Source organism: Aquarana catesbeiana, linkage group LG06 (assembly GCF_042186555.1).
Source record: "Aquarana catesbeiana isolate 2022-GZ linkage group LG06, ASM4218655v1, whole genome shotgun sequence".
Taxonomy (NCBI): domain Eukaryota; kingdom Metazoa; phylum Chordata; class Amphibia; order Anura; family Ranidae; genus Aquarana; species Aquarana catesbeiana.
This window is the reverse complement of record NC_133329.1, coordinates 196,285,672-196,306,811: the sequence shown is the minus strand read 5'-3', so window position 1 is coordinate 196,306,811 and position 21,140 is coordinate 196,285,672. Positions and strand designations below refer to the sequence as shown.

Genomic DNA, 21,140 nt, shown 5'->3' with positions numbered 1-21,140 from the left:
AGCAGCAGGACGAAAAGGAGTAATTCCTTTCCTCTCAAGGCCCACTTTATGCAGACACCATTGTTCCTATTCCACAGAACACAAAAGAGGAGAGAGAGGAGGAGGAAGATTCTGGCCGTTTCGAAGACATTGAAGCAGAAGACATTGAAGCAGAGGAAGACATACGTCAAACAGTAAAAGATAATATTTTCTATCCGCAGAACCCTTGGGAGTAGTACGTGGCTGGGAGGAGGCAGTTCCAGATACTATAATCCTCAGTGACCCCGAGGAGTCTGCTTTTCTTGCCTCTGCAAATTTGCGGTGCATGGGCTCCCTCATGCTTCAAAGCCTGCAAAAGGACCCAAGAATATGTGGTTTAAAGGAAAAGGATCGCTATTGGCTCCTTGACCACCATTATAAGGGGAAAGTCTCAGAACTCATCCTGTCTCCACAGAGAGTGCAGAAGATGAAATCTCTTGAGGACACCTTAAAGAGAAGTTTATCGAACACTTATCCCGACTCTGGTAGGTTACAGTGTTGTGGAAAAGGTAGTTTTGAGGCTTCTGTTGGTCAAGAGAAGAGTGATGGAGAAGTGCTGCATTTTTTTAGTCCTTGCCGCCCAGGGCTGTCAGCTTCCACATCCCATCGGAAGTGTCTGCATCATATGGTGGATGATTATCTAGGGGCGAAAACAGAAATGTAGAGCTTTCCAGTTGACGATCCACTGGCTTACTGGGTCATGAGAATAGACTACTGGCCAAAACTTGCCCAGTATGCTATTGAGCTGCTGGGCTGCACCTGCATCCAGCATGCTTTACGAATGGACATTCAGTGCTGCTGGAGGTTTTGTTGCTGATCAAAGAACTCATTTGTCCACACGCTGCGTGGACTGGCTGACTTTTATGGAAATGAATCAGTCCTGGTATATCAGCAGCTAAGAAGCCCCTGATGCCGATGTCGCCGATTAAGTGTTTCTTGGGTTAAGGAATCTCTTTAGGACTTCCAGGCTGCCTAGTGTTGTGGGTGTTGATTTCATCTGGAAGAACGTTTTTGGTGTAGGTTTCATGGGCACAATTAATACCCAAAGAATAATTTTTCACTGCTTGACAGGTGCATATCATTACAATTTTTGACAGTAAGGCCAATTTTTGCTTTCATCAAGAGTACCTTTATAGGTTTATGGTGTGAAGGTGCCACCGATACCCAAAGAACAATTTTTCCGTACCTATTTGACAGGTGCATATCATTACAATTTTTGACAGCAAGGCCAATTCTTGCATTCATTAAGAGTACCTTTTATAGGGTTACAGTGTGAAGGCGCCACCAAAACCCAAAGAACAATCTTTCCGCACCTGTTTGACAGGTGCATAATATTACAATTTTTGACAGCAAGGCCAATTCTTGCTTTCATCAAGAGTACCTCTATAGGGTTATGGTATGAAGGCGCCACTGACACCCAAAGAACAGTTTCTCCGCACCCGTTACAGAAATATAAATCCAAAGTCTGTGGTAGTGACACCAGAATTTATTCCAAAAATCTCTAATCTTGTTCCCTGTGCACTACATTGTGGCCTCATCATACAGACTGGCTCTCCAAGCCATTGCTTACAAAATAAAGAAAGCTTGCAGGGAAAATGTCAGTTTTTGGGCTTTATAAATGCAATTATTGCTGCAGCAGCTTCTATACACAGTACAGATGTGCCACTTTACAGGTGGACTAAGGGGACCCCCCAGGCACTATATTGAAAGGGATTTTTCATTTATATACTATCACTTTAAACATCAATAAACCACTGCTAATTTAAAGATGAAGTTTTCTACAAACTTTTTTTCATTAATACATGTCTCCCAGGGCAGTACCCGGACACCCATGACCATTGTATGCCCAAGTACTTGCATATAAGCTTTCAAAATGGGCACTTTTGATTTTTCACATTCGGGTCCCATAGACTTCAAAGGAGTTCGTAATTCGGTTCTGAACTTTACCGATGTTCGAACATTTTGGTGAGAACCGAACAGGGGGTCATTCGGCCCATCCCTACTTTTTAAGAAAAATTCCAATTGCCTCCATTGATATGTTAAGTTCATACTGAAGCTTGCTTAACCAGTCAATGACCGCCCGCTGCAGTTGTACTGCGGCAGGTTGGCTCTCCTGTGTGAATCTGCATCATTATATGTTGGCTCGCTCAGCTGTGGGCCGGCGCGCTTTCACGCCCGCTGCACGCTGCATAAGCGTGCCCCCGGGTCGGGCAGACTCGATGTCCACCGGCGACCCGCGTTCACCTAGTAAAAAGGCAGAATAGGGATCTGCGTTTGTAAACATGGCAAGTCCCCATTCTGACAGGAGATATAACAGAGATCTTCTGTTCCCAGTCATTGGGAACAGTGTTCTCTGTCATGTCCCAGGCAGCACATCGACCCTTACAGTTAGAACACACCTAGGGAAGACAGTTAATCCCTTGTTCGCCCCCTAGTGTTAACCCCTTCCCTGCCAGTGTAATTTTTACATTGATCAGTGCATTTTATTAGCACTGATCACTATAATAATATCACTGGTCCCCAAAAAGTGGAATTTGGGGTCAGATTTGTCCGCCGCAATGTCGCAGTCCTTCTAAAAATCGCAGATCGCCACCATAATCAGTAAAGACAATAAAAAAGTCCATAAATCTATCCCATAGTTTGTAGATGCAACTTTAGCGTAAACCAATCAATATACGCCTATTTCGATTTTTATAACCAAATAACATTGTTGCTCTTTGTTTGTTCATAGCGCAAAAAATAAATCTCACAGAGGTGATCAAATACCACCAAAAGAAAGCTCTATTTGTGGACAAAAAGGACATCAATTTTGTTTGGGTACAGCACTGCACGACAGCGCAATTGTCAGTTAAAGTGATAGTGTCATATCACAAAAAATGGCCTGGTCATTAACCACTTGCTTACTGGGCACTTAAGCCTCCTGCCTAGACCAATTTTCAGCTTTCAGCACTGTCACACTTTGAATGACAATTGCACGGTCATGCAACATTGTACCCAAATTACATTTTTATCATTTTTCTTTTACACAAATAGAGCATTCTTTTGGTGGTATTTAATCACTACTGGGGTTTTTATTTTTTGCTAAATAAACAAAAAAAGATGGAAAATTTTGAAAACAAAACAAAACATTTTTTTATAGTTTGTTATACAATTTTGCAAACAGGTAATTTTTCTCCTTCAGTGATATGCGCTGATGAGGCTGCACTGATGGGCACTGATAGGCAACACTGATGGGCTGCACTGATGGGCACTGATAGGCTGCACTGATATGCACAGATAAGGCGGCACTGATAAGGTGGCACTGATGGGTCCTGATAGGTGGAATTGATGGGCGGCACTGATGGGCGGCACTGATGGGCGGCACTGATAGGTGTCACTGATAGGTAGCACTGATAGATGGCACTGATAGGTGGCACTGATGGGCACTAATAGGTGGCACTGATGGGCACTGATAGGTGGCACTGATAGGCCACCTATTTTTTTTTTATTGTGAAGCAAACAACAAATAGGACAAAATAACACAATTCAATCTGCATAACTATTAACCCCCCTAAAGGCAATACTTTGAAGAACCACCTTTTGCGGTTATCACAGCTCCAAGTTGCTTTGGCTAAGTCTCTATGAGCTTGTCACATCATATCATTGGGATTTTTGCCCATTCCTCCTTGCAAAAGTGCTCCAGCTCCTTCAAGTTGGATGGTTTGTGCTTGTGAATAGGGATGAGCTGAACACCCCCCAGTTTGGTTCGCATCCAGAACATGCGAATGGACCGAAAGTTTGCACGAATGTCTATGGGACTCGAACACGAGAAATCAAAAGTGTGAAATATAAAGGCTAATACTGAACTAAAACGAACCACTGACATCATCTGGGAGTACCCCGGAAATAATAATGGCCGTCATGTAGATAATAAAAACAAACAGGCGGCTGCACATGCGCACACCGACCAAACATCCTGAACAAAAATAACCAATGACCACCTGCGGGAGGCTATCACACTGACCAGAAGTGAGGTCATTGAGCTGCAAATCACGGCATCTGCTTTCCAACTCTACGCATGCGCACGTCAGCCGCACTTACTAATAAGAGAAAGACAGTGACAGCTTCTGGGAGGCTGACTCAAAGCTATAACTGACCGGAAGTGATGTCACTGAATCGCAAACAACGGCAACTGAGCTCCACTACCTATACCGACTACTCTAAATAAAAAGCAGGTCATAATGGAGTGGAACAGTGAAGAAAACTAAATCAGAAAATCTCACAGGTCAGCACAAATGTAATGGCATGACCCACTAGTTTAAAAATAATAATAGACCATAATTTAAAAAAAGAAGATTAAAACCCATCATCATATGTCGAAAGGCATAAAAGTAAATTAAATTACATGGAGGCTTTACCTATCCAACAAAAATGATGAACATAAAAAACACAATATACAGATTATTACGTCAATAAAAATAAATGATAAAATTCCAATGAAGTGCAATCCAAACATGAAATATCAAAAAATAAAGAAAAACAAATGGTAAAAAGTTTTATAACAAAAAAATTCTCCTAGCTGTTGTTAATATAACAATTCATGTCCCAATCCACATTCATACCGAATGGAGTATAGCTTTTCAGATTGTAAATTCAGCGAGTTTCGAGTCTAGAAATTTCCCTTTTTGCTGAACGACCTCGCCAATGAGGATTAAATCTGTCTATAGTGATAAAACTAGTTCCAAACGGATTTTTCTTATGGCACTCAAGATAGTGTTGAGAAACACTGTGTTTCGGAAAGCCCTTTTTTATATTGGTGATATGTTCATTAACTCTGACATTCATCACCCGTATAGTGCGACCCACATATGTCTGTGAGATTTTCCAATTATGTTTTTTCCACTCCATTATGACCTGCTTTTTATTTAGAGCGGTATAGGTGGTGGAGCGCAGTTGCCGTTGTTTGCGATTCAGTGACATCACTTCCGGTCAGTGATAGCTTTGAGTCAGCCTACCGGAAGCTGTCACTGTTTTTCTCTTATTAGTAAGTGCGGCTGACACGCGCATGCGTCGTGTTGGAACGCAGATGCTGTGATTTGCGGCTCAATGACCTCACTTCCGGTCGGCGTGATAGCCTTCCGGATGTGGTCATTGGTTACTTTTGTTCAGGATATTTGGTCGGTGTGCACATGTGCAGCCGCCTATTTGTTTGAATTATCTACATGACGGCCATTATCATTTCCAGGGTACTCCCGGATGACGTCAGTGGTTCGTTTTAGTTTAGGACGTGCTACCCTATCGCGCATGCGCTTGTACTTGTGGTTGCTTGTACTTCTGATGAGCTACGGCACCTGGCCCATTTTATTTTGGATTACTATATATAGAGCGTGTTTACATCATTTAGCCATGCCTCTGATGATATCCCCTTTGGATGAAACATGTCAGGCTGGCTGATGTGAGCACTCTGAGAACCATGGATTTTATACGTATCATGATCTTTTTTACTGCATAACTGTAAGTCAACTACTAATAAAGTTGCTTCCTTTTGCCTTACGGGCTTCACTATTGTTTGCTGCCTTGCTTTTTCCTTTTATGACTCCTGCCCCGACTTGGGAAACTATATGAATGGTGATTATCTCCTGTTGGATGACTGATCCTATAGAGGCTTCCTTTTTCCTGTTGGAGTGTGACACCCACATTGCCTGTGATTAGTGATTTGATGCTCATCTTAAATCATTGTCTGGTAAGCAGATTTGACACACACGGGTGTTTATCGCTCTTTTTCCTTACACACTGGAAGCGGTGAAGGGCTCTTCATGTTTTCTTCATCTTCAATAAACGAACTCTCTCTGGTTGAATAAGCGCTGCATTTTGGACTATATTTTATCTTGTTTGGTGATCAATGAACTGTGCTGGCTACTATTTCACATTTTATAGGTTTTATTCGCTTTAGCGCTGATACTCACCTACCCTTTGTTTTATATGTCTGGTCAAGCTGCTTTGGCCACGCTTGATAAGCTTCAGACATATGTTGCTAACAGCAACGGTGAGATCTGCTTGCACACGTCTCAAAAAAGGCCCACACCAGAGAAATTTTGAAAAAATGCGCAGAGTCAGCAGTGCCCTGCACATGTGGAGCTCTGCGGTGTGATGCAGTCAGTTGGCTGTCCTTAAGCTGGCCCCTGGAGGGCATCCTGCCTCATTGGAGATGTGCCTCCTCCTCTCTTCCATCAGGCACCCACGTAGGGTCAGTGACCTCATCATCCCCTCCCTCCTCGCCACTGGAGCAAACCTGGCAGCATGCTGCAGCTGGGGGAACCTGACTGCCAGTTTCTTGTCCTTCTTGGGCACCCCCTCTCTCTGTGCTCACGTTACTGCCTTCATTCTCAACCTGGGTACCATCATCGGAGCCTTCAGCATGCTGCGCATCCTCCTGCAGCATGTACCCGACACTGTGGTCGAACAGTTTGGGGGACTCCTCAGGACATGATGGTGGGGATAGGGAAGGAGTGACTGATGCCATTGAGCCGATGGAATAAGCTGCTTTGGCAGCTGCACTGGCAGCCAAACTTGTCTTAGCCTGGGTGACAGAGGATGAGGAGGATGAGGACGGCTTTGTCATCCAATCTACCAACTCTTCTGCATGTTGTGGCTCAACACGGCCAGCTGCCGAAAAAAAGGACAAAGGTGCCCCACGGCCACGTGCTGAGGATGCATCGTGTCCATGACCACTGTTGGCTGTAGACACAGAGCCTGCTTGCCCTCTTTTAGTGGCCTGTGAGTGTCTGCCTTTCCTTGGTGGCCTTCCAGACATGCTGTAAACTTGTATTAGCAAAACACCGCCTGAAGTTTACTAGAAAAATTACACCAGGAATGGCCTGCACTCAGGTATAGGCTTGGCTAGACTAGAATGCAGTGGATATATATGTAGGAGACTGTATATATATCTTTATGCACTGCAGATCACTGAATCACCTGCTTGGCCTGCCTGAAAGTGTAGTTGGAAAACATACCCCAGAAATGGCCTGTAGTCAGGTATAGGCTTGGCTAGACTAGAATGCAGTGGATATATATGTAGGAGACTGTATATATATCTTTATGCACTGCAGATCACTGAATCACCTGCCTGGCCTGCTTGCCTGAAAGTATAGTTGAAAATATACACCAGGAATGGCCTGTAGTCAGGTATAGGCTTAGCTAGACTAGAATGCAGTGGATATATATGTAGGAGTTCGTAAATATATATTATGCACTGCAGATCACTGAATCACCTGCCTGCCTGCCTGCCTGAAAGTGTATTTGAAACCGTACACCAGGAACTACCCGCAGTAAGATATAGGCTTGGCTAGACTAGAATGCAGTGGATATATATATGTAGGAGACCGAATATATATTTTATGCACTGCAGATCACTGAATCACCTGCTTGCCTGCCTGAAAGTGTATTTGAAAACGTACACCAGGAACTACCTTCAGTCAGATATAGGCTTGGCTTGACTAGAATGCAGTGGATATATACATATATATATATATATATATATATATATATATATATATATATATATATATATATGCAGATCACTGAATCACTTGCCTGCCTGAAAGTGTATTTGAAAATGAACACCAGCAATGGCCTGCAGTCAGATATAGGCCTGGCTAGACTAGAATGCAGTGGATATATATGTAGGAGACAGTATATATATATGTTTTATGCACTGCAGATCACATCAGTACAGCAGGTACGGTCTGCAGTGAGATCTAGCTAAACTGGATATATATATATATATATATATATATATATATATATATATATATACAAAGCTGGGATGTATATATATATATATATATATATATATATATATATATATATATATATATATATATATATATATATATATATATATATATATATATATACAAAATACACTGCAGCTAACTGAATCAACTGCCTGCCTCAAGTAGATTAGAAACAGTACAGCAGGAATTGTCTGCAGTGAGATGTAGCTAACTGAATAAACTGCCTGCTCAAAGTAAATGAAATTACACTCTCTCTCTATCTCTCTCTCCGCCGGCAACACACTACACAAGGCTGATGTGCAAGCGGCCTTATATAGTGTGGGGCGTGGACTTAACCCCCTGAGCCATAATTGTCCAAAGGCACCCTGCCTATGTAAAATAATACTTGGGTTTTTGAGTGCTAAATTACCTAACTCTCAAGGTATGCGAGAGTTAAGTTAATATTGTGGGTTAGACTTTCTCAAAACTATATATCTGAGAATCAGACTAAAGTCTGGGAAAGTCTGACATATAAATGATATCTTATCACAGTTTATAGTTTTCTTTAAAGCTTAAGTCAAAGGTGATTTGGAGAGATATTTTGACATTTCAAGTAACATTCCAAAATCATTTATAATACAACATTGCCCCCTGTTGGTAGCTATGTCTAAAGTCCAATAATGCCCTCTAAGCAATGGTGCCATGGGTACATAGTAAACAAAATGTCATTTGATGATATTGATTACATAAAAAGCAAATACACACCCACTTTCTGGGAGGATAAAGGTTGTATACCCATGGGAAGGAGGGGACAATGAAAAAATCAAAGGATTTTGTGTTTTCTGGTAAAGTATACATTTCTAATTATCTGTTGTTTATACATATAACTAAACAAAATAGTCCTTATAGCCTACAGATTTGAATTGAAATATAATTTCAACTATAGTACCAATTGTTTTCCTTTTAAATCAAAGAGAGGCATACACCTATTTGTATCATCTCATTTAACCTGATTTCAAGTTTTAGTAAATGATGATTATTTCTATTATATCATTATTACATTATATTGGAGAGATTATATGCTTACTTAATTGAATAATTGAATATCTATTTTATTGATGATGTATGTTTCAAATAAAATAATTCAGCGCAAATTATTTTTACCTTAAATAAAGTCTTGGTTAAATCACCAAGTAAATACATGGTATAACATTTTGTACATGTGTTTTCAAAGAGTAATCTGAACTTGCAAGGTCTGTTGTCTGAGAGAGAGGTCGCGTGTTCAAATCAACACCTGGTTGTTGTTTTACATTCTGTTGAGCCACAGATAAGCCATTTACAAAGTGTTACTAAGTTTTAAAGTGGTTGTAAACCCACATGAAAAAAAAGACCTGCAAGACAAAGGCATAATGAGCATAGCATACTAGCTCATTATGTAATACTCACCTGAGATTGAAGCCCCTGCTGTGGTGCCCGTACACAGCACCAGCCGGCGACATTTTTCCCCTGAGTTACTTCCAGGTATCGCGGCTCCGGCGCTGTGATTAGCCGGAGCCACGATGACATCACTCCCGTGCATGCACGTGTTGATTTGTGGAACAAGTGGAAATCTCCTTAATCATAGATTTTTGCTTATTTTCATAAATATAAAAATGTTTAATATTTCAGTATAGGGGCGTGGCCTGACACATGGAGCAGGCAGACGTGTAGTGCCTCAGCTCGGATCACACAGGGCTTCTCCACACCGCAGATCGCTGCCTAAACAGACCAAATGGGAAAGGATAAGTACAAGGAGCAGAGGGGGACAGGGGGATCCCGTCCTGGGGGAGATCTGGGGCATTTTTTCACCCATTCTTTGGATGCGGCCCAGCGCCGGCCAGAATCCAAGATGGTGCCAGCACCTCCGTTCCTCGCCCCCTCCGAGTCAGCCTTGGAGTCACTAGCTGGCTCTCAGGTATGCCACTGTCAGGGTTCTTACCTTGGCAGGCGGGGCGCCCGCGGTGGTGTGCGTCAGGGTGCGTCGGCGCGCGTTGGCGCGCGCGTTTCTGCGGACCTCGCTGTGCGGGCTCCTCGCGGCGCCGGTGTGTGTGTCCGGGATCGTTCCACTGTGCACGCCGGTGTGCGGGGGCGCGCGCGCGGGCGTTGGCGGGCGCGCGTGCCTGTGTGTGCCGGGGCGCGCGCGTGCACGTCGTTTGGCGCCAAAAGCCCTATTTAAGCCAGTGAGTTCTGGTGACCAGTGCTGCCTAATCAACAGCTAGTAGTTCCAGAGCCTGACCGTGTACCTTGTTTGTTCCTGTTATACCTACTGACCCGGCCTTGTCCCCCGACCACTCTCTGAACTCTGCCTGCACCGACCTTTGCTTGTTTGACCATCCGCTTGCCTGTTCCACTGTACCTCTGCCGTCTGCCTGTTGCCAAACCCGGCCAGTCTCCTGACCATCCATCTGCCTGCTCCCTGGGATCCTGTCAGCCTGTCTGCAGTCTTCCTGCCTGTTGTCCACACCAGCCTGCTCCACTCAGTGAAGGTGCTCCAGTCTACTCAGTCTTTGCTACAGTTAACCCTGTGACACCCGGACAGCAATACCTGAACAGCCATACAGGCCTTCATACCACTCCGTACTGTTGTACCCCCTGTTTACTCTATCAGGGGGCCGATAGTCGGAGGGTAAGGGAGCCTACCCTCTGCCCGACAGGACTCGCCGGTCTGGTAAGTAGGAGCCTGATAGTATTAGGCAGCCATGACCGAGTCCGGGCAGGGGGCCTCCCCCATGGATGAACTTTGCCGACATTTGGCGGGTCTAACCCAGGCAGTGAAAAGCCTACAAGAGGGATATTCCAGCTTGGAAGAACGGGTGCAGGCTCTGTCCGCACCTACCGGTCCACCAGGGTCCGCAGCAGCCACCTCAACACCTTCTGTGGTCATGTTACCTCCTGAGCCCAAAGTACCAGTACCCGAAAGATTTCTCGGAGACCGGAGTAAGTATCGTGCCTTCCGGAATGCTTGCAACCTGTACTTCGCCCTTCAGCCACGCACGTTCTCCCTGGAAGCCACTAAGGTGGGCTTTGTTATTTCCTTACTGTCTGGTGAACCACAAACATGGGCCCACCGGCTCCTGGAGCAAAAATCTGTCGTCTTGGATAGTCTGGAGGCCTTCTTTGGAGCCATGTCCCAACTATACGAAGACCCCCAGCTCACTGCCACCGCGGAAGCTTCCTTACAGGCCCTTCGTCAAGGCCGCCGAGCAGCTGAAGACTATGCCGTCGAGTTCAGACGCTGGAGTTCTGACACGGCTTGGAATGACGCTGCATTGCGCCATCAGTTCAGGATGGGGTTGTCAGAACCTCTCAAAGATGAGTTGGCATGAGTAGGGGTACCACAGACCCTGGAAGACCTTATCAATCTGTCTATCCAAATAGACCGTAGACTGCGAGAACGACGTACCGAAAGAACCACCAGTACCTTTCGTCCCACCTGGATGATTCCACAAGTACCCTGTCCTCCCAGTAGATCTCCTGCTCCACCACCTGCCTCAACCTATGATGCACCTGAACCAATGCAGCTTGGTCTGTTCCGTCCTTCTTTGACCCCAGAGGAGAAGACACGTAGGCGGGCACACAACCTCTGCCTCTACTGCGGGGAATCGGGGCACTACGCCAGCGGTTGCCCCAACAAGATGCGTAAGTGTCGTTCTGATGTTCGTACCTGTGCTACTATTGTACCCTCTTTGGGCACGCACCTAACCATTTCTGTCACTTTACAGCTTCCCGGAAAGACCATCCAAGTCCCAGCTATCATTGATTCTGGAGCCTGCAGCTGTTTTATTGACCGGACCTTTGCCTTTCAACATGCCATTCCTCTCCAAACCAAAACTCAAAGCCTTGCTGTTCATCTCGCTGACGGTTCTGCTCTCCGCTCCGGCCCAGTTACTCAGGAGACTGTCCCTTTAGAAGCCATCATGGGCCAGCAACACCATGAATATCTCTGTCTGGATGCCATCTCGTCCCCCCTCTTTCCAGTTATTCTTGGAATACCTTGGCTACAAGCGCACAACCCCCAAATCAACTGGGCTTCAGGTAATGTCGAGTTCCTCTCTGGATACTGTCTTCAACACTGCTTGCAAGGGACAGGCCGTGAGGTTGCCCAACTCCTCTGTCTACATCCAGATGTTGATCTGCTTCAAGCTATTCCTGAGCCTTACCAAGACTTTGCGGATGTGTTTAGCAAGAAGGGGGCAGAATTACTACCACCACACAGGCCCTACGACTGCCCAATTGAATTGCTTCCTGGAACCGAGGTACCTTTTGGCCGGATCTTCCCCTTGACTGAGCAGGAACTGGGCACCCTGAAGCAGTACTTGGATGAAAATCTGAAAAAGAAATTTATCCGCCCGTCCACCTCTCCGGCCGGTGCGGGTTTATTTTTTGTGGAAAAGAAGGATCATTCCCTGCGGCCATGTATTGATTACCGCGAACTGAACAAGATCACGATTAAAAATCGCTACCCGCTCCCTCTGGTACCTGAGTTATTCCAAAGGCTGGGCACTGCCAGAATCTTTACTAAACTGGATCTCCGGGGTGCTTATAACTTAATCCGCATCCGAGAGGGTGACGAGTGGAAGACTGCGTTTCGCACTCGTTTCGGGCATTTTGAGTACCAGGTCATGCCCTTTGGTCTTTGTAATGCCCCGGCTACGTTCCAGCACTTTGTGAACGACATCTTTAGAGATATCCTGGACCTTTATGTCATCGTTTATCTGGACGATATACTCATCTTCTCCTCTTCTTTGGCGGATCATCGCAGGCACGTCAGGAATGTTCTCGTCCGGCTCAGGCAACATGGCTTATACGCTAAACTAGATAAATGTGAGTTCGAACGCCAGAGTATTCAGTTCTTGGGACTCATTATTTCTGTTGAAGGAATCAAGATGGACCCACAAAAAGTATCGGCCATCCTGGACTGGCCGGCTCCTACAGACAAGAAAGGAGTCCAACGTTTCGTAGGATTTTCCAACTTTTACAGGAAATTCATTAAAGACTTTTCTAAGATCATTGCACCAATAACGGAACTTACTAAACAGGGGGCACGATTCTGTTGGTCATCCCAAGCACAGGCAGCGTTCGAGAAATTAAAGGGACTGTTTACTTCTGCCTCTATTCTCAAGCACCCGGATCCTGCGTTACCGTTTGTACTGGAAGTGGATGCTTCGGAGATCGCAGTGGGGGCAGTACTTTCTCAACGTCAGGGGCCCAAGGCCCTCTTGTTTCCTGTAGCATTCTTTTCCCGTAAACTCTCATCATCTGAGAGAAATTATGATGTCGGAGACCGGGAACTGTTGGCCATCAAGGCGGCTTTGGAAGAATGGCGCTATCTACTAGAGGGTGCGGTACATCCGGTTCTCATCTTTACCGACCACAAGAACTTGGAATACTTAAGAGCAGCCAAGCGACTCAGACCACGACAGGCTAGATGGGCACTTTTTTTTTCCCGCTTCTCCTTTCATATCACGTACAGGCCCGGATCCAAGAATGGAAAACCTGATGCTCTATCACGGATGTTCCACGACTCCAAGGAAAGTACTCCTCCTGATACTATTCTGCCTGCAGGTAGTTTCTTACTTCTCCAGGGAGATTTAATTTCCAGGATTAAACAGGCCTCCTCTGAAATTCCTCTACCTACTGGAACCAGTTTAAATGATGGGTTGCTCTGGCATGAAGGCAAGATTTTCGTACCTGAAAGATGTAGGGTACTGGTACTGGAACTATGTCATGACCACAAGCTGGCGGGTCACTTCGGAGCCCGGAAAACCTCAGAATTGGTACTACGCACCTTTTGGTGGCCATGTCTTCTGGAGGACTGTAAGAGGTATGTGGGTTCTTGCCGCACTTGTGCCCGGAATAAATGCAACCGCTCAAAGGCCTGGGGTTTATTGAGACCCTTACCGATTCCTGACAGGCCTTGGAGAATGCTATCAATGGATTTCATTGTGGAGTTACCCCCCTCTGAAGGTTTCTCAACCATCTTTGTGGTGATTGATAGGCTATCCAAGATGGCACACTTCATCCCTATGAAGGGTACTCCCACAGCCGTAGAAACGGCGAAGATATTCGTCAAGGAAGTAGTAAGGTTACATGGGGTGCCCGCGAATATCGTATCCGACCGAGGTGTTCAATTTACCTCCCGGTTTTGGAGAGCACTGTGTGCCGCTTTGGAAATTGAATTGGCGTTCTCCTCGGCCTACCACCCTCAGACGAACGGCCAGACAGAAAGAACTAACCAGACGCTGGAGCAATACCTCCGTTGTTTTTCTGTATTTACTCAAGACGACTGGGTGTCCTTGTTACCAGTCGCCGAATTCTCATTTAACAACTCCCTACACTCTGCCATCAACCAGACTCCTTTCTTTGCGAATTATGGATTCAATCCTTCTTTCCTTCCCAGTTCTATCCCGGAATGTTCTCTACCCGCAGTAACGGAAACAATGGAGTTCTTTTCTAGTAACTGTAAGATCTTGCAGGAAACCATGGCCCAATCCCAGGCTTCCTTCAAGAGGATGTTCGATAAGAAAAGGCGAGGAGAACTCGTCCTTGAACCTGGCAACCAAGTATGGCTCTCTACAACTAATCTAAAGTTGGCTTGTCCCTCCAAAAAGTTGGGACCTAAGTTTCTGGGCCCATTTCGGGTGAAGAGAAAGGTGAATGATGTTGCTTTTGAACTTAGTCTGCCAGAGTCCCTTAGAATCCACCCGGTCTTCCACGTTTCATTACTGAAACCAGTTATCCACGATCCTTTTCCTGACCGTAAGGCCAAGCCACCGGAGGCTGTTTTGGTCAACAATGAGGAGGAGTTCGAAGTCGAGGCAATCTTGGACTGTAGGAAAAGGCAGAATCAGCTCCAGTACCTCATCAAATGGAAGGGGTATGGACCCGAGGATAATTCCTGGGAACCCGAAGGTAACCTGCATGCCAACGAATTGCTACAAACCTTCAAGAACTCCCATGCTCCCAGGCTGGCCCAGCTGGGCATCCGGAGGCTGCCCTTGAGGAGGGGGCACTGTCAGGGTTCTTACCTTGGCAGGCGGGGCGCCCGCGGTGGTGTGCGTCAGGGTGCGTCGGCGCGCGTTGGCGCGCGCGTTTCTGCGGACCTCGCTGTGCGGGCTCCTCGCGGCGCCGGTGTGTGTGTCCGGGATCGTTCCACTGTGCACGCCGGTGTGCGGGGGCGCGCGCGCGGGCGTTGGCGGGCGCGCGTGCCTGTGTGTGCCGGGGCGCGCGCGTGCACGTCGTTTGGCGCCAAAAGCCCTATTTAAGCCAGTGAGTTCTGGTGACCAGTGCTGCCTAATCAACAGCTAGTAGTTCCAGAGCCTGACCGTGTACCTTGTTTGTTCCTGTTATACCTACTGACCCGGCCTTGTCCCCCGACCACTCTCTGAACTCTGCCTGCACCGACCTTTGCTTGTTTGACCATCCGCTTGCCTGTTCCACTGTACCTCTGCCGTCTGCCTGTTGCCAAACCCGGCCAGTCTCCTGACCATCCATCTGCCTGCTCCCTGGGATCCTGTCAGCCTGTCTGCAGTCTTCCTGCCTGTTGTCCACACCAGCCTGCTCCACTCAGTGAAGGTGCTCCAGTCTACTCAGTCTTTGCTACAGTTAACCCTGTGACACCCGGACAGCAATACCTGAACAGCCATACAGGCCTTCATACCACTCCGTACTGTTGTACCCCCTGTTTACTCTATCAGGGGGCCGATAGTCGGAGGGTAAGGGAGCCTACCCTCTGCCCGACAGGACTCGCCGGTCTGGTAAGTAGGAGCCTGATAGCCACCCCACTCCTGGGACACATGATCACCCCCTAGATGCTCCAGGAGCCATTCTAACACGTCCCTGGGATCAGCGGATGGATGGGACATTAGAATCACAAATGAGATCCCTGCACAGCTACACTGCGCTCCCTCCCCACAAAGGCTGACTTTGAACAATGTGTTAAGTGCATTGAGAAAACTTATAAGCAAGAGATCACTGAACTTAAAAAAGACATTGGGGTCCGTTTTGAGGACATAGAAACCACCACTGAAGGCCTTCACACCATTGTGCAGTCAGATGAGGAAATACTTAATGCTCACACAGTCATGCTGCAACAACTAGCTTACCAGCAAGATGACATTGAGAATAGAAACAGACGCAATAATATCCGCATGTGCGGAATCCCTGAATCCATGGAACCCAAAGACAGCCTTCTTCAATCAGTTATTGCAACTAACCAAAGATAATCCTTTGAATTTGACTGGGTCCACAGGACCTCTGGCCCCAGGAAACATGACCCCTCCTTTGTGCATGACACCCTATGCAGAGTGCATTTCTATAACATAAAAGAATCCATCATGCATGCTGCCAGCACTCAGGACTCTATTCTCTTTAACACTACCCCAGTGATGCTTCTACCTGACCTCTCACGCCAAACTTTAACCATGCGGAAAGCTCTGAAGCCTCTCACGCAACTACTACAATCTCGCCAGTTGAAATACCAATGGCGCTTTCCTTTCCAGCTGCAGGTTTATCACGACAGTAAGATCGCCATTTTCTGCACGCTCGGTGACCTCCCAACATTCCTTAGCACACTGGACTTGCCTCATTTCTCTATCCTGAATTGGCCCTTCACTCCCACCACCCCAGGACTGCCATATGTGCCTTAATGGCAAAAACAAAGCCGCAAACGGTGTCCTGGATCCTCATTGCACAAAGATCCCAATGATTGATGTCCCCTAGGCCGGCTGGTCGTTTATTCCTCCTCTTTTGTGAGCAGGATTACCTCCTGCATTTACTCAGAACCTCTGAGTACAACCTTTCCAAGACTCACCTGTTGCTCTTCTCTCCTTTGAATACCTTCTGACAGGTTGCTACTGTTAGCGGCTAAATTCATGCGGAAGGTCCTTTACCATATACCCACGTTGGGACTCATCTACAGAAGACACCAGGTTTTACAGTTCATGACTGGAACGACTGAATCACAATACTCAGGAGAGAACTTAGCCCAATTTAACAGTCTTGCCTCCTGCAGCTCCCCCCCTTTTGTCCTGATGTTCATTCCCATGAGTATCCATCTCTTATTGCTTACTGTTTTGCATGTTAGACCGTAACTTTTGATTTCCAGGAAAGCATGCACTTGATTACAATGCTTAACTGCTCTCCTGGCAAGAGCACTTTACTCTCCTGTATTGTTATCCTATGTTCTGTTCATATGTTACATTTTATTGTTAATAACTTTTTCCTCCCATGACAGGTTATTTTATTCATACCTATTTCCTGCCCTGTGGAGTCCGGAACCCCCAGGGGCCCTTCCATGCCTACCACTAACCCCCCCCAGGCATACTCGGTGCACGTTTCTAGCACCGTACCTTGGTTTTGAAATGTCCCTCACAACATTTTTATGTATATTGTATTTACATACTTATGACCAATTGGTGCCACCTAGTGGCCTATTCATGCAACTTTATCCACCCTCTACTGTCAGGGCCCCAGCCTCCTGTGCTCAAATGTACCACAACATACTGTATTGCTGCTCTACCAACACTGGAGCCTGGGACTCTCTTTTCCTATCTATGCTTTTACACTACCTTTTCCTCCAACTATTTCTCTTTAATAGTTCCCTATCCCCCCACTTCCCCTCCACCCCCCCCCTGCTGGTTGAGACTGGTCTCCGAAGGACTTTTATTACACTATTTTTACTACCCTTAATCCCCCCTCCCTATCATGGCAGTCACACTACCTCTTAACCTAGCATCTTACAACTGCAGGCGCTTTAACACCCCGGAGAAGTGCAGCCAGATTCTCTACCATTTCCACAAACAAAGAGCTAACATCCTGCTATTGCAGGAGACACGCTTCCGTACTGGCTCAACACCCACGATTTGCAATCGCCACTACACTACCTGGTTTCATAGTACTAATCCTCTATCTAAATCCAAAGGGGTTTCCATTGCATTTCGCAGATGTTTTCACCCTGAGGTATTTGATTCCTGTATTGATGATAATGCATGTTTTATACAGTGCCTTGCAAAAGTATTCACCCCCTTGGCATTTTTCGTGTTTTGTTGCCTCACAACCTGGAATTAACATGGATTGTTTGGGGATTTGCATCATTTAATTTACAGAACATGCCGACAAATTTGAAGATGTATTTTTTTTTTTTTTTATCGTGAAGCAAACAACAAATAGGACAAAATAACAGAAAAAGTCAATGTGCATAACTATTCACCCCCCTAAAGTCAATACTTTGTAGAGCCACCTTTTGCGGCTATCACAGCTCCAAGTTGCTTTGGATAAGTCTCTATGAGCTTGCCACATCTTACCACTGGGATTTTTGCCCATTCCTCCTTGCAAAACTGCTCCAGCTCCTTCAAGTTGGATGGTTTGCGTTTGTGAACAGCAATCTTTAAGTCTGACCACAGATTTTCTATTGGATTGAGGTCTGGGCTTTGACTCTGTGTGTGATTTGACTCAAATCACACACAGAGTGGTACAGGTTTTACTCAAGAATATCACTGTATTTAGCACCATCCATCTTTCCCTCAACTCTGACCAGTTTCCTAGTCCCGACTGCTGAAAAACATCCTCACAGCATGATGTTGCCACCACCATGTTTCACTTGGGGATGGTGTTCTTTGGGTGATGTGATGTGTTGGGTTTGCACCAGACATAGTATTTTCTTTGATGGCCAAAAAGTAAAATTTTAGTCTCATCAGACCAGAGCACCTTCCTCCATACATTTTGGGAGTCTCCCACATGCCTTTTCACAAACTCAAAATGTGCCATTTTGTTTTTTGCTGAATAGGTTTCTTCTGGCCACTCTGCCATAAAGCCCAACTCTATGCAGTGTATGGCTTATTGTTGTCCTATGTACAGATACTCCAGTCTCTGCTGTGGAACTCTACAGCTCCTCCAGGGTTACCTTAGGTCTCTGTGCTGCCTCTCTGATTAACGCCCTCCTTGCCCGTTCCGTGAGTTTTGGTGTGCGGCTAGCTCTTGGCAGGTTTACTGTTGTGCCATGTTCTTTCCATTTGGTTATGATAGATTTGATGGTTCTCCTAGGGATCATCAAAGATTTGGATATTTTTTTATAACCTAAGCCTGACTTGTACTTCTCAACAACATTGTCCCTTACTTGTTTGGAGAGTTCCTCGGTCTTCATGGCAGTGTTTGGTTAGTGGTGCCTCTTGCTTAGGTGTTGCAGCCTTTGGGGCCTTTCAAAAAGGTGTGTATATGTAATGACAGATCATGTGACACTTAGATTGCACACAGGCGGACATCATTTCACTAATTATGTGACTTCTGAAGGTAATTGGTTGCATCAGAGCTTTTTATGAGCTTCATAATAAAGGGGGTGAATACATATGCACATGCAATTATCAGTTTTTTATTCCTGAAAAATAGTTTTATGTATATATTTTTCTAATTTTACTTCACCAACTTAGATTATTGTGTTCTGATCCATCACTTATAATTCAGCTTAAAAAAAACATTGAACTAAAGGCTGTAATGTAACAAAATAGGTAAAAAGCCAATGGGGGTGAATACTTTTGCAAGGCACTGTATTTCTCAAATTGAAACTCAATAATTTTCTCTTTACTGTGGCCAATATCTATGCTCCCAATGTGGCCCAGGCTCGCTTACTTTCTACCACTCTCACCAGACTATCCTCCTTCGGGGGTTCCTGTGTCATTCGCGGAGGTGATTTCAATGCCGCTCTGTCCCCGTCTGCCGACCCGTCCTCGAGTAAGTCATCTATATCCACAACCTCTCTCTCCCACATCAAATCCCTTCTATACTCCCACCACTTAGTAGACATATAGCGTATACACCACCCCACAGAAAGAGACTACAGTTATTTCTCCATAACCCACAACTCCTACAGTAGACTAGATTATTTCTTCATTTCGCAATCCCTCTTAGATACCCCATTGCAAACCTCCCTGGGACATGCTTTCTGGTCTGACCACTCCCCCGTATACCTATCATTTGCCCACCCCTCACATCCTGGCATCTCAATGACAATCTATTATGGGACTCAGTGTGTATTGCTGAAGTTACCAAAGTGATTCAACACTTTCGGTCTGACCACTCCTCAGGCACCACCACCCCACTTAATCAATGGGAGACCCTGAAGTGTGTGGTCCGAGGCGTACTCATACAAAACGGCTCTTGGTTAAAGAAGATTAGAGCAGATGATATCTGGCGCCTTTTGACCACCATTTCGGACTTGGAATTTCTTCAAAAACAAACCTTAGACCCATGCACCTTTGTCACCCTCTCAAATGTCCTCCTCCAACTACTAGATCCCACTCTCTAATAGCCAGGGACAGCGCCCGCAATTACCACTACTCCATAGCCAATAAGTGTGGCCAATCAGCCACAGTATACATTCTTCTGAAACCCGGTAAAGATCCCTCTCAATGCAGTAGCTATCGCCCCACATCTTTATTAAATATAGACCTAAAACTGTTTGCGAAGGTTCTCGCCAACTGCCTCTACCCTCTACTTCCAGGGAATAGCCATAGAGACCAGGTCGGTTTTGTCCCAGGCAGGGAGGCCCGAAACAACACGACCAAAACCATACATCTTATCTCCTATATCCAACGTCACCGCCAACAGGCTTGCCTTCTGTCTTTTGATGCTGAAAAGGCATTTGACTGGGTCAACTGGCGCTTTCTGCAGCTTTCCCTTGAAAAAATAGGTCTAGGATCTACCTTCATCTCCAAAATCATGTCCCTTTACTCATACCCCTCTGCATCGATCTTAGTGAATGGCACATCATCAGAAGCGTTCAACATATCCAACGGCACCCGTCAAGGATGCCCCCTTTCCCCACTCTTGTTTGTTATTTTAATCGAGCACTTGGCGTGTGCCATCTGCCAAAATGCCTCCATACAAGGTATACAAACACCATCTGAACACCATAAATTATCTCTCGTGGGTGATTTATTAATTTATGCCTGACAACCCCACACAACTCTCCCTTCCCTTTTCTCTAAATTCAAACGCTTCGTTTACTAAGCAATTTTAAGCTCAACATCTCCAAAACAGAGGCCCTTAAAATCTCCTTATCCACATCTACCATGTCTTCACTTCGCTCCAACTATTCCTTTCAATGGCAGACCAAAGGCATCTCCTACTTGGGCGGAAAAATCCTTGTTAACCTCTCTAATCTTTTTACACTAAACTATATTCCTCTTCTTTCCCGTCTCCGAAAGGATTTGGCTTCCTGGGGGGCACAACTTTACCCTGATTTGGTCAAATTAACACCCTCAAGATGGACACCCTACCAAAATTATTATACCTGTACCAAACCATACCAGTCACCATCCCCAAATCCTTTTT

The 21,140-nt window shown here is 45.7% G+C and overlaps 1 protein-coding gene across 1 annotated transcript in view; it reads left to right on the top strand.

Annotated features, from left to right (window-relative positions):
* Positions 1-21,140, top strand: part of LOC141148051 (uncharacterized) — a 65,317-nt gene that overhangs the window by 6,283 nt on the left and 37,894 nt on the right. Inside the window, exon 3 of the mRNA XM_073635206.1 lies at positions 11,790-13,588. Coding sequence (XP_073491307.1) covers positions 11,790-13,588 — 1,799 coding nt within the window. The remainder of the gene's footprint in view (positions 1-11,789; positions 13,589-21,140) is intronic.